General features: G+C 43.7%; 4 protein-coding genes across 5 annotated transcripts; 3 read left to right on the forward strand and 1 right to left on the reverse strand.

Annotated features, from left to right (window-relative positions):
- Window positions 1–3208: 3208 nt before the first annotated feature.
- On the forward strand, window positions 3209–6303 carry LOC108109898 (the record flags this gene model as incomplete). Its single annotated transcript, XM_041818834.1, is given in 5 exon segments — window positions 3209–3328; window positions 3330–3371; window positions 4103–4310; window positions 4366–4561; window positions 4659–6303. Coding segments are annotated over 5 exon segments (759 nt in total), but the record flags the coding sequence as incomplete, so codon positions are not given.
- A 248-nt stretch (window positions 6304–6551) lies between these two features.
- Window positions 6552–8692, forward strand: LOC108109771 (cytosol aminopeptidase-like). The gene is made up of 3 exons (XM_017218445.2): window positions 6552–7789; window positions 7839–8303; window positions 8364–8692. The coding sequence occupies exons 1-3, from the start codon at window positions 6728–6730 to the stop codon at window positions 8502–8504; spliced, it is 1668 nt and encodes a 555-aa protein (XP_017073934.1). The 5' UTR covers window positions 6552–6727; the 3' UTR covers window positions 8505–8692.
- A 588-nt stretch (window positions 8693–9280) lies between these two features.
- Window positions 9281–11388, forward strand: LOC108109905 (cytosol aminopeptidase-like). Its single transcript, XM_017218711.2, has 3 exons — window positions 9281–10502; window positions 10559–11023; window positions 11081–11388. The coding sequence occupies exons 1-3, from the start codon at window positions 9450–9452 to the stop codon at window positions 11219–11221; spliced, it is 1659 nt and encodes a 552-aa protein (XP_017074200.1). The 5' UTR covers window positions 9281–9449; the 3' UTR covers window positions 11222–11388.
- On the reverse strand, window positions 11330–13200 carry LOC108109906 (TBC1 domain family member 13). 2 transcript variants are annotated; one of them, XM_017218712.1, is made up of 6 exons: window positions 13053–13200; window positions 12905–12984; window positions 12375–12847; window positions 12294–12299; window positions 11713–12236; window positions 11330–11655 (listed from the first exon to the last, which is right to left on the reverse strand). In XM_017218712.1, the coding sequence occupies exons 1-6, from the start codon at window positions 13070–13072 to the stop codon at window positions 11541–11543; spliced, it is 1218 nt and encodes a 405-aa protein (XP_017074201.1). In that variant the 5' UTR covers window positions 13073–13200; the 3' UTR covers window positions 11330–11540. The 2 variants fall into 2 exon arrangements, with proteins under 2 accessions (XP_017074201.1, XP_017074202.1); XM_017218713.1 differs by lacking the exon at window positions 12294–12299.
- Window positions 13201–13472: the final 272 nt, after the last annotated feature.

The raw sequence follows: 13472 nt of genomic DNA on the forward strand, positions 1-13472 counted from the left end.
TTTCAATCTTACCTATGCTGACTTATATTCAAGAAAAACTAAGTTTAAAACTTATTTTAAACTAACTAATTTAAAATGAATTCATAAGGTATACCTTATGAAAGCAATTTCGACAGAAATAATCGTACGAATATTGCATTAATATTGGAAAAGCCAAATACATACAAAATATAATATATATCTTATATGATATGCTGTCAACAACTTATAGCTCTCGTTAGTTTTAACAATGCATAATTTATGAGCCATTCTGTTTATTTTGTTTAGTAGCTCGTTAGCTTTTATTGGGATGTGGATTTTCAGTAAAAATTTAATTCGTTGAACTTGAATCGTGACCATAAACATGTCACCCAACTGGTCGGAAGGGGGCTGCTGCAGTGGGTGGATTTTTGGGTGCTAGGTGGGTAAATGCTGGGTAATGGGCAATGGTTGGGCTTCGGTGGTTTCGGCTGCTGACATTGAAAACTGAGTTTTGCATACGCACGCGCCATAGACACACAGATACACAGATACAGACATCAACGCATACAAACAGAAAAAACACAGCCATTGCCAACAAACAAAAGGTTACCCACCGAGGCCCACACTTCAGCTGTTGTTTCTCGATGTTTGCTGTTGTTCCGTTTGTTGTTATATTTGTAGTTGCTGTAGCTGGGTAGCTGGGTGGCTGGGTATCTGGTTAGCTTGTAGGTCTCCTTCTGGCTGAGCATGACCTTGGCATCGTGAGGGTCCTCAATCTGTCTGTCGGCGTGTCCTTCCGCCAGACTAACACGCTGCCTAAGCAGCTAACTAACGCTATTTACGGGCAGCTTGAAGGCGAAAGAAAGAACTAATCCAACGCCACTGCAAATGGACCACAATTTTCAATTAATTAATCCAACTTGATGGCCAATTTCGTAGTTTTCCTTTCATTAACAAGGTGCTAAATGGGCCAATTATGTTTGCCTTGATTGAGATTGACAGCCCATTAGAGGTGCTATAGAAAAAGCTTATTGGAACAACAAAAGTGAGTCTAAAATTGGTATCTTCTTGTTATTAAATATTAAACTTCACTTACATTAAGGAGACTACAACCCTAGAAGCTGATTCTTATCCACAATGCTGACAGATTTCTACCTCCAGCTCTATAGATGTAATTTATATTAAAACACATATTTAACTTTCATTAAAAGCTCTTCAAAGATTTTAATTAAGATTATCATAATTTTAAAGCCAAAATATAACCAGCGAAGGATGAACAAAGAGAGAGAAATTATATTGGCTTCCACCTTCATAATTATGCTCTTCATTATCCTGGCATTAACAGCAAAAATTGCTGTTTATCTTAACGGCTGACACTGGCATACTTAAGGCTATTTTATTATAATTAAAATAAAGTATCTTTATAGCCATTTTCAGATCCTTAAATCCCCTTGAAGATAACTTGATAAGAACATATTTGCACAATTAATTAAACTTTGATAAGATTAAAGAGAAATTCGCATTTAACGAAGACCGTAAAAGCTTTTGTTTCAGTTTTAAATGCCCTCAATGTATCGATTTACTGAATAGCCCATGAAAGCTTGTTAAGGGCTTATAAACGTTCGCACGGCACAATGTATATACAAATTGAGAAATAAATTCATTCTTCTCTGTTGTTGGTTTTGTGTGCCAAATAAACAATCAAGGGAAAACCAAAGTTTAAAATCTCTCTCCGACCACACACACATTCATTTTGTCCTCCCACATTTTTACAGCCATGCAAAATAAACAAAGGAGTAAATATCGAAGTAATAATTCCATACGAACTAACGTTCAATTAATTTCTGCTGTCACAATTTTTGTGGCAATTCCAAATTGAATATCGATCGTAGTTTAAAATGAAATTTCTCTGCCACTCATTAAGTTAGCAATGCAAAATTTATTTAAAGTCATGCCGCGGAAATGATGGCAGGAGGAGAATGGCGAACGCAGGACGTCAGCCGGAAACGGAAGTGCCGCCATTGCTTGTGGCTGTTGTTGCTTGTTCGGCACTATTGTTGTTGCTCTGTGTTGCAGCTGTGTAGGATGGCCATAAAAATGCTTTACTGCCGCCATATGCAGTCGCCTGTCGATGGTTTATCGCCGTTCAGACTCGCTTAATAAATCGAGCGATAAAAATAGCTTAAGCCCCGGACTGAAAGGCAGCTCAATCAAACGACAAAATGGGCAATCAAGACTCTGCTCTGCGAACTGACAAACCCATTAAACTATCAACTGTTTGGGGGCCCTCAATAAAATTGCCCTTACATATTCCACAGCCAAGTCTCGCTTATCCATGACCTCGTCCTGCAGCTGACTTTGGCTGGCGGTTACGGTCATGAGCCGCCTGTTCACTGCCATTGACAAAGCAATTTAACAATTTTTGCCTGCATTTTTCATGACGACGTTTGACGAAGGAGCCACTCCTCCATGCGAAATGCATTTCTGATTCAGTTTCCCCGTCAATGCCGTTTATAAATACTGCAAAATGTGCAGTCGACTCATTCATTATTGAACCAACCCGACTGCCCCGTGGCCACTTAGCCATGGCACGGGCCACCACTTGCACTGGTGCGTGCTCCGCTTTATTTATGCAAAATTTGCATGACCACCGAAAGTGGTTTTGTAAAATAAAATATCCACCCGAAAAAAATACATAAAACATTCTTCTTTTAGTCCTGCAAAAATAAAAATTCGTGCAAATTGCTCGTTGGGCAATGAATTTTCGTACGCTTGGAGGTGTGGGTACGAATTGGTAGATACCCTAGGTATAGGTGGAGGTAAATACCTTTGTTATTGTGAAGATACTAAAAATAGTTACGAGAGTTCCTTCCGGTCCAAGGATAGCAGGCAGCTTAGCCTTGAACTCGAACTTTAGCCGAGCCTTCCTCAATTGCCCACGAATATTTCTCATTCGGCAGAATGGCAACCACTAAATGTTTATTGCAATGCGGACATGATCCAACCATATACGTCAGTTTATGGCCCACCGACATCTTTAAGGGGTTGGAACATAACCCACCTCTATGAAACTTTGCTCTTTAAAGATTTTTGATTTAAAGCTAGAATGATTTTGGAAACCCTCTTCTTAGAGTAGTGAGTGTTTAACCTATAACTTAAAATGATATTTTAACGCATTAAACGTACCTAATTTTAGATATTACGCTCTTTATGTTTATGATTAAACAATATTCATTTTTATTTTCAGGCCTATGACAGTCGGCAGTTGATGGTGACACTATTTGTTTGCCTTTGGGGCGTGAGGCTCTCCGGTTATTTACTATATCGCATTATAAAGTTGGGCCCGGATAAACAGTTCGAGGATACCCCGCCGCAACATAATACGCTACGCGGTCTTTTGGACCTTCCAGGTGAGTTCTGGTGGGTAGTTCACGACTAGACCAATCGGTTGCGTCAGCCACTTTTCAATTCGATTCTCAATGACAGAACCTTCAACTTGGAGGTGGAAAATCAATCAAACTGTCACTAATTGACACGCACTCAAAGGTTTTGAATATTTCATATTTCAGCACCTGTCGACCGCCCGACATGGGTGGAAATGGTAATCTCAATGTTGCCCAGACCCCATGACCCAGACCCAGGCCCAGGACCAGACCGACCAACAATTAAAACGCCATTTCTCCCTGGCAGAATGACATGACACATGTGGGCGACGCCAGCTAAACGTTGAGTGGGTTGAGGATTGGGGATTGGGTGTTGGTGGTTGATTGTTGGTGGCTAGTGCCAAGTGGGTGGTTGCAGTCCGTCCGGCCTTCATTGTGTCTGTAGGGCTGTCGGCATTGGCGTTGGCGTGCTGCATGTGGCATGTCCCGCCATCGTTTTGTCTCCATTTATTTCGCATTTTCCCCCAATTCCAATCACTTGTTGCCGGTTGAAATACTGTCATTGCAATCTGAAAATAACAGCCGAAATTGGAAAGGTGCTTGGAAAAATTGCATTTTAACTGTAAATGCAGTGAAAGGTCCATCAAGCTCTGGTGTTTTTTGTATATTTTCAGGCTTTTCGAGAACTTAATGAGTAAAATTACTTAAATTAAGACTACCAATAAGGTTTACCCTAACTATTCAATTCCTATTTTAAGGCCGTATGGGTTTACATTGTGTCACTGCCTGTAATAATCATCAACTCACCGCGCCACTCTCAGCCGCGTGCCCCAAAGACCATGACCACATTGGACTCCACGGGAACGGGCATGTTCATCGTTGGTTTGCTGGCGGAGACCTATGCGGATCTGCAGAAGTTCTCCTTCCGCCAGGATCCAGCCAATCAGGGCAAATTTTGCAATGATGGTAAGGAAACAATGATAAGTTCTAAAGATTCGATTTGATAAGTTATCTTTAATAGGCCTGTGGAGCGTGTCACGGCATCCCAACTATTTTGGCGAGGTAGTCATCTGGTGGGGCATCTTTGCCATATCGCTGAATGTGATCAGCGGCCATGAGTGGGTGGCGATTGCCTCACCCATTTTTACCACAATGATCATCCTTTTCTTGTCAGGCATACCTTTGCGAGAACGAAGTGCCGATGAAAAGTACAAAGAGTAAGTAAACTAGGCTTAAACTAAGCATAACATGGCTTTTAATAACTCATAACTATCTAATGATTGTGATTTAATATTTTCCCCCTGTTTTTTCCAGCCAGCTGGAGTACCGGAAGTATAAGGCTTCAACCTCGCCGCTAATCCCAGTGCCTCCTGCCGTTTACGTGGAGGTTCCCAGTGCCCTGAAGTTCATTCTGTGCTGCGAGTTTCCCATTTACGACTCCATGCGAATCCAGAAGGATCTCAGTCCGTATTCGTTGTCGATAGCACGTTCCCACTCCCACATCTAGCAGTCAGTGGCCCACTCCAGCAGCGCGGCTGGCGTGGGTCAATTGAACGCCCACGTGGGAGGTCACTCTGGTGGCCACTCGGTGGGTCATTCGCTGCACCGGGGTCAGTGCTATGGGGCAAATGGCGGGGATGCCGAGAGCCACCAAAACTGCGGCGGAAGCTGCCGGAACGTCCATGTGAAGTCGAATCCGTACCAGTGCGAGGCGGGCTACGGTCACTATCCGGTTTGTCACACAGACGACGACACGGATGACGGGATCATCTATATGGACCGCACACACTTGTATCACGAGCAGGAACAGCACCAGGTGAAAGCAGTGCCGAGCACCAAGTGCAGCTATTTAGCCGAGGAGGAACTGGCCTCCGATTACGACGAAGATGTGCCGGCTATCGATCTCAGCAAGGCTACCAGTGTAGAGAGCTTCGGCACCCGTGTGCAAACGGAGCAGGTCGTGAATGCTGATGGGTTACCCGTAACCGTGACCACGATTTTGTGATTGCCACTTTAAGATTGGTTCACGAACTATGTAAGGTTGTTCGGATCGGGTTTTTATATTGGAAGTACAAAGGGTGGAACTCTTTTTTGTGTTTTTTATAAAACTTCCACTCCTTAAATATGTATCATATACGCCTCGTTAGCCAGGGAAAGGTTCTTGTAAATATAATGACTTACCCCTAGGCTACTTATGTAATGATTTAACTTCGTAAGCCTCTAAGCGAACCTTAAAGGTATTATCCTATATTTTAGCTACCATTTCGTTCCACCCTCTTGTACAGGATGTATTTTTTTGCTGACAAATGCCAAAGTACCGGATAGTACCAAGCATCTTGGATACTCACAGCTGTCTAACACTCTAGTCACTATACTATTGTTGCTCAAAATAACTAATGTGCCTCTTATGTGCTATGCGCACCCTTAGATTGTTGCACTCTTTCAAAGTTTACGCTAGTCTCTGTTGAACTCTCGTTACTCCGCGACAACTGTTGCCCCCCAGATCAAGAATGAACTACAAATATATATGTATATATATATATATCTATATCTCAATTGCATATTTTCGTATCGAACCGCAAATACCACACCCCACCAAACAAAAGGAATCGAATCGGAATCTGAATCTGAAGCCATTTAAACTGAAACATATCCCAAGGCAACGGCAACCCAACCAAAGGTCGATTTACACATACAATAAGTACAAGAATTGTCGCAGTGAATTACGATAGAGGACGTTCGATAGCCATTGTTATTTTATATACAGGAATATCTACTCTATGTAGCTAAAGAGAAATAAACCAAAAAAATGTATGTACGTTACCAAAAAATGTTCTCGATAAGTGTACGTGTCTGTGTCTAGTTTGTGTCTCAAATGTTAAGCAGTATTACCTAATGAAAGAATTGTACCTAATTGATTATGCTGAGTATGGAAACTAATAAACAAAACTAAAGAAAATTTGTTATTAATTTTGTATTAATTGATTGCTTTAATGCAAAATATCTTTTATGTGCTTACTCAGAGATAAAAGCTTAAAACCGTTTCATTAACTTCTTCATGATTATTCAAAGAACTTCGACCAATCTACGTAGGCTATGTAGAATCTTCAAGAAGGCTCTGATCCATCCGTCATCTGACTTCCAATTCCATATGCTACCTGGCCCCATGCCGGCTCCAATAGCTTTAGTATCCGTTAACGTGTCGTAGAGTAAACAACTCAGGAAAAAAATTTTCGTAAAAAATTGCCTGTTGTTACACTAGTTTAGTTTTTGATTTTTTTTTTAAATTTCCAATTTTTTGGAAACAAAATTTTACGGACATAAATTCCCAGTTTTTTCGGAAAATTTTTTTAAGGGGTACTATAATCTAAACTACTGGGGAAATGTTCGGTAAAACGCGTCAGTTGCTATTCCGGGTCTGCAGCCGGTCGCCCCTGTGTCGCCAATATGCTCCGAAATTCATAAAGCGATCCTACGTCTCGCAGGCCATCAACCAGATGCTGTTACTCCAGCAGATGGACATCTGTGCGGATCAGCCGTCGCGAGCTTTGGTCATAGGCGTTTATGCGGATGAAGAGGACAAGAACGATGCCGGTATCCTGACTCCCGCCGGTTGGCGGTATAATCTTCAGAAAACGAATGGGCGTCTGATAGAGGTTCTCCGTATGTCGGGACCTATGCCCAGGAGAGGTGAGGCCCGTCTGCTGTTCGCCGTAGAGCCGGAACGCATACCTTACTATTCTGTGGTGGCCGTCGTTGGTCTGGGCAAGGAGTGTCTAGGTTACAATCCCTACGAAGTTTTGGATGAGCAGAAGGAAGCAATCCGACGGTCAGTGGCCGCTGCCTGTCGTATTCTTGCAGAACTGGATACGGACCGAATTGAAGTGGAGAATTGTGGACATGCTGAATCTGCTGCCGAAGGAGCTGCCCTTGGCATTTGGTTGTACCAGGAACTGCGCGATCCCAAAACCCGAATCTTCGTTCCGGCCATCGATTTGTACGCCACCAAGGACGAGATCTGCGATATTGAAGGATGGCGTATTGGATTGCAAAAGGCTGCCGCTCAGAACTTGACGCGCCAGCTGCAAGAGATGCCCTCCAACTTGCTGACTCCTACTGCCTTTGCCCAGAACGTCGTCGAAGTGCTCTGTAAATCTGGTGTGAACGTCGAGGTCAAGGTCGAGGGTTGGGCTGAAAGCCAGTCTATGCACGCCTTTCTAGCCGTTGGAAAAGCCTCTTGCGAACCACCAATTTTCCTGGAGCTCAGTTACTACGGCACCTGTGCGGAAGAGCGACCCATCGTACTGGTTGGCCAGGGAATTACTTACGACGCTGGTGGTCTGTGCTTAAAGAAAAAGCAAGAGCTCTTCCACATGCGTGGTGATATGACTGGAGCTGCTGTGGTGGTGGCCACCTGTCGGGCGGTAGCTGGACTTCGATTACCAGTAAGATACTTACAGTTAGCTTAGAACTATTAGTAATCTGAATTCTTAGGTCAACATTCGCGGTTTGATTCCCTTGTGCGAAAATGTAGTCGGTTGCAACTCCTTCCGACCAGGTGATATGGTGAAATCCATGAACGGCAAGACCATTGAGGTTCAGTGCACAGATCACGAAGATGTACTGGTTTTGGCTGATGCGCTGCTGTATGCCCAAAACTTTTGCCCCAAGTGCATCATTGACATTGGCACCTGCTCGGGATATATGCGTCAGTCCCTAGATGAGGCTGCCTGTGGTGTGTTCACAAACTCCGAAATCTTGTGGCAACAGATCAAGCACGCCAGTATGCACACGGGAGATCGCGTGTGGCGCTTCCCCCTGTGGAACTACTACAGCAAGGCGGTGCGTGCTGGAGGACGAAGTGATGTCCAGAACTACGGCATTGGCCGTGGTGGACGTCCCTGCAAGGCTGCCGCCTTCCTCCGAGAATTCGTGCCATGCGGTCAATGGATGCATATTGTAAGTTTGATCTTTAAATAATGCAGGGCCTATTTATCGATCTTCGTTTTATACTTCCAGGATGCCACCAATGTAATGGTCACTAACGGAATTGATTTTGAGTATCTGCGTCGTGGAATGGCTGGCCGACCAACCCGAACCCTCATCGAATTCATTGCCCAAACAATCTGCAAGGACACCGCTCCCAAGATGGGAAAATAAAAATGCGAGCGGGGGAATAGTAATAGACTGAATATACATCGCTATACCATGTCCACATTTTGGTGAAAGTTTGTGGATGAGTCCCTAAACGAAATGGTTCCCGGGCCAAAAAAATGTTTGTTCGTTTTAAGTCAACATAAAAATATTTATTTCGAATTGAATTAAACATGTTAATTTACCAGCAAAAATCGTATTCATTTTATTAATGTTCATATTTCACATCCGTTCAAATGATAAAATATAAATACAAGGGTGAAAGGTAAATAAATTTCCTTGCTTTGTTAGACAGGACTTATGACCGCTGACATCTTGGGATTAAGCATGAAGATTCTAAGATTCGGCACATGGCTAGGCCCACAAACCGCTGTAACGTTGAAAGATTGTATTATTTTGTTTTGGACTTTGATGCTGTTTTTCTTTATTATCCTTTAAAAGCTATCGATTTACCAAAAATTCCAATTCGAAACGCATAATAATTCCTCACATAGACAGTAACGTCGCTGTCGATCAATAAAAATACCTTGTAAGGTCCTAACAGATGGCGCTATTTTAAAATTGAACAGAGTGCTTTTTTGTAATTTACTGTGCAATATTTGTAACTTTGTTATATATTTTAATATATTATCATGAAAGAATTGAATTCTCCAAAAATACCAAAGCAGGCTTTGAATTTTAAAAACAATCATGAAGATCTAGCAACCTTTGGAGAATGTTAAGCATTTTGATTATAATCTAGTAACCTTTGGGTTATTCTGTCAGCGCCACGTCGAGCTGAGCAGGAACTCGGTCTTATTTTTATTTGTTTCGAGGTTGAACACGTACACATTTTTAGCTTATCTGGGTGAAAAAATTTAATGAAATATTTTAAAGCGGCACAGAAAATCAAAGTGCTAGTTTACAATCCTAGTAGTATTGATCAAAGTTTCCAGTTTAACGTCAAGCAAAATGTTTCGGTTTTCGCGAAAAGCAATTTCACGGGCGTGTAGTCTTATAATACGCCGACCGCAGGAGATCCGTTCCCGCAGGTACGCCTCTCAGGCGATCAACCAGATGCTGCAACTGCAGCAGATGGAGATCTGCGCGGATCCGCCGTCGCGTGGCTTGGTCGTGGGAGTTTACGCCGACGAGGAAGACAAGAATGACGCCGGTATATTGACGCCCACCGGCTGGAAGTATAATGTCCAGAAAACACATGGCCGGTTGTTGGAAGTGCTGCGAATGTCCGGACCAATGCCTAAAAGAGGAGAGACCCGCCTTCTGTTCGCCGTGGAGCCAGAGCGTGTACCCTACTACTCGGCAGTGGCTGTTATTGGGCTGGGTAAGGAGTGCCTTGGTTACAACCCATATGAGGTACTCGACGAACAGAAGGAGGCCATTCGGCGGTCAGTAGCTGACGCCTGCAGGGTTCTCGCAGAGCTGGACACCGATCGTATCGAAGTGGAGAACTGTGGACACGCAGAGTCTGCTGCAGAGGGAGCTGCTCTGGGGATATGGATCTATCAGGAGTTGCGGGATCCCAAGCGCCGAATTTCAGTGCCTTCCATTGACTTGTACGCCACCAAGGATGAAATCTGCGATATAGAAGGATGGCGCATCGGGCTCCAAAAGGCTGCCGCTCAGAACCTGACGCGCCAGCTACAGGAGATGCCCTCCAACTTGCTGACTCCTACTGCCTTTGCCCAGAATGTCGTTGAAGTGCTATGTAAATCTGGCGTGAACGTAGAGGTCAAAGTCGAGGGTTGGGCTGAGAGTCAGTCGATGCATGCTTTTCTGGCGGTAGGAAAGGCCTCCTGTGAACCACCCATCTTTCTGGAACTCAGTTACTATGGAACCTGCGCCGAAGAGCGTCCAATTGTTCTCGTTGGACAGGGAGTGACTTACGATGCGGGTGGCTTGTGCTTAAAGGACAAACACGAGCTTTTCCACATGCGGGGGGACATGACCGGAGCGGCTGTAGTGGTGGCCACTTGCAGGGCAGTGGCTGGTCTGCGGTTGCCGGTAGGTTGAATGGTACTAAAAGGTAGTTGCTAATTAATTAATTATCTTACTCTTAGGTCAACATCCGCGGTCTAATCCCGTTATGCGAGAACGTTATTGGATGCAACTCTTTCCGTCCTGGAGATATGGTAAAGTCCATGAACGGTAAGACTATCGAGGTTCAGTGTACAGATCATGAGGATGTTCTGGTTCTGGCTGATGCACTACTTTACGGGCAGAACTTTTGTCCAAAATGTATCATTGATATTGGAACCTGTTCGGGTTATATGCGTCAAGCCTTGGATGAAGCGGCCTGTGGTGTGTTCACCAACTCTGAAATCCTGTGGCAACAGATCAAGCACGCCAGTATGCACACAGGAGATCGTGTGTGGCGCTTCCCGCTGTGGAACTACTACAGCAAGGCGGTCCGAGCTGGAGGACGAAGTGATGTCCAGAACTACGGCATTGGCCGTGGTGGACGTCCTTGCAAGGCAGCCGCCTTCCTGCGTGAGTTCGTACCTTGCGGTCAGTGGATGCATATTGTAAGTTCAGCTCATTTTAAAACCCAGACCTTTTTTAAATGTGGTTCTTCTTTCCAGGATGCTACTAATGTGATGATCACTCGGGGCGATGAGTTTGAATATCTGCGAGAGGGCATGGCCGGACGGCCAACTAGGACACTCATAGAGTTTATTGCACAGTCCATATGCAAAGATACTGCCCCTAAGCTAAACAAGTGAGGACTTCAACGGTGTTTTAATTTTATCAGACGATGCCACACGTTTTTGAACGGCTGACCAACCTATGACTATTTTAACGTTATGACGTTTATCTGTTTGGGCCCGAAATATGTTAAAATTATTTCGTTTATTAATGACATACAAATTATAAGTCATATAAAAAGTAACGATACGTATTCACTTATTGGATTTCCTGTAAAAGTGCGTTTTGGAGATTGGAGCTAATTTTAGTGTAGTTGATTGCTTGGTTCTTTACGTTGATAAATGACTAAAGGGCTTTGCAAGCATTTGGGCATTTGGATATATTCTTAAACGTCTGCTACGCCAACGAACCGGCATGAGTAATCACAACATTAATATCAATAGGCGGATAGTTCTGTAGTAGTTTTACATTCGAGGCAAAGTCGTTTTCCAAAATGGCTTCTCTTTGGATTCTAAAAAAAAAAAATTCTCAAATTAGTCATAGCTTTCTAGTAAACCTGTTTGCTTACAATATCATGGAACAGCATATTTTTATAAGGAAATCAAAGCGCTGTTCATCTGCAAATACGGAATCCCAAATGCGAAGCACATCTGGCAGTGGAAATTCTTGCGAAAGGAGCAGTGTAAGCCACCTGAAGCTATAGTATTGGGGATGCAGCTCCTGACGCTTAAGCAGCTCATAAATGTTTAGGTCTTTTGATTTTAGCATATTCGATAGCTTGGCCATCATGAACTTAATACCGCCTTCCGCGTCGTCCAGGGTTTTGATAAAGAAGTCACGTATCTCGCTCATCAGGGCGGTAAAACAGAAAAAACAATCAGCCTCGGCATGGGCGCGATACGTAAGATCAGGATCGGAGGCCATTACAAAATAGATAGGGCCCACAATCTCGTTCATTCCTTGGACATATCCCTGGCCGGGATTCAGCTTAGCGTAGATAAATAAAATGCGTTGCACAACCTCCCAGTGTGCCTCTTGGCCCTCCTCCATGGCTGCATAGTTCTCCACAGAGCGTTTAGTGATTAGATTTATCTGTGCGGAACAGAACTAGTTATTAGATTTGGGTCTACTTGAAAGGAGTTCACTTACTTGCTGCTATAATCCGAAAGGTACGCGTAAAACAACACATTCTAAGCTTATTGTCTAGCAGAAATCCGATATGTAACTCACCTTGGTCATGCCCAGGCCCTTGCGTTCCACATTCGCCGAACTGAGCACAGCAGGTACTACGCGTTCATGAAGTCTGCGTCCGTGTTCCCCTTTACTGTGGACCACAATTTCGCAGGGATAGTCTGTGGGCTGCTGGAAAAAGGATATATCTGGGCAAAGGCGCCGAACATCTTTGTCGATCTGTAGCAAGAACTCGTTATCGTTGAAAAACGTATTCCAGGCACTCTCGGGTCCCTCGCTTAGCGGATGATCTTGCAAGCCAACGCCCCCCGAATCGACTTTGTCCCCATCTCCCCCTTCTCCACTGCCTCCGTTTTTGGAGTGTCCTGGGGGTAGTACCAACTCTTCTATGAACTGCTTGTACAGCGCCCGTTTCTGAGCCAAGGTCGTAGTCCAACTGCTACGCTTGGGACCCAAATACCCCAAGAGCAGTTTCCAGCTGAGGGCTCGAAAACTCTGCACATCAGGAACACCTGTGGATTGTTGAGTTTTTAGTGTTTCAGATCTACCCAACGGAAGCTATTATTTACCATTGAATGCAAGTTTTCTGAGTTGTTTCAGGTCAATCACATCCTGTGGAGCCGCCAAAACATCCTCAAATTCCTTGACTCTGCAATTTGGTGAGAGAAAGTCATTGTTTATGTACCAGCTTGGATTGGCTTGAAGGAGAGAACAGACCGCGCCTTGAAAATAGACATGTCGTGGCTTTCAGAAGGTGGGGTTTCTCTGAGTCCATTCAGTACCCCTATATGGATTCAATTAAGGCTTTATCTTGGTAAAATAATGGTGAAACTTGGAGATAAAAACACAACAAATCGCTGGACAGTGCTACCAGACGGTAAAAATCATTAGTTGCATATCGATAGTTGGCTACGACTATCGAAGTTGTCAGAGTAAGGCGCTAAATTCAAGACAGTGAAGCCCTGTTTTGTAAAAATACAGTTGTTAAGTATAAGTATTGTACAATGTTTTATTATGTTTATGACCAATAGCAGCTACTCAAATTTAACTTTACCCCAAAATTCTAAGAAAAGTTATTCTAAGCCGCTGGACAATTATGATATAGCCAGATCGTGTGTTTAAATTTAAAGCCCAATG

This window comes from Drosophila eugracilis, unplaced genomic scaffold (genome assembly GCF_018153835.1).
Source record: "Drosophila eugracilis isolate 14026-0451.02 unplaced genomic scaffold, ASM1815383v1 contig_1205, whole genome shotgun sequence".
NCBI lineage: Eukaryota > Metazoa > Arthropoda > Insecta > Diptera > Drosophilidae > Drosophila > Drosophila eugracilis.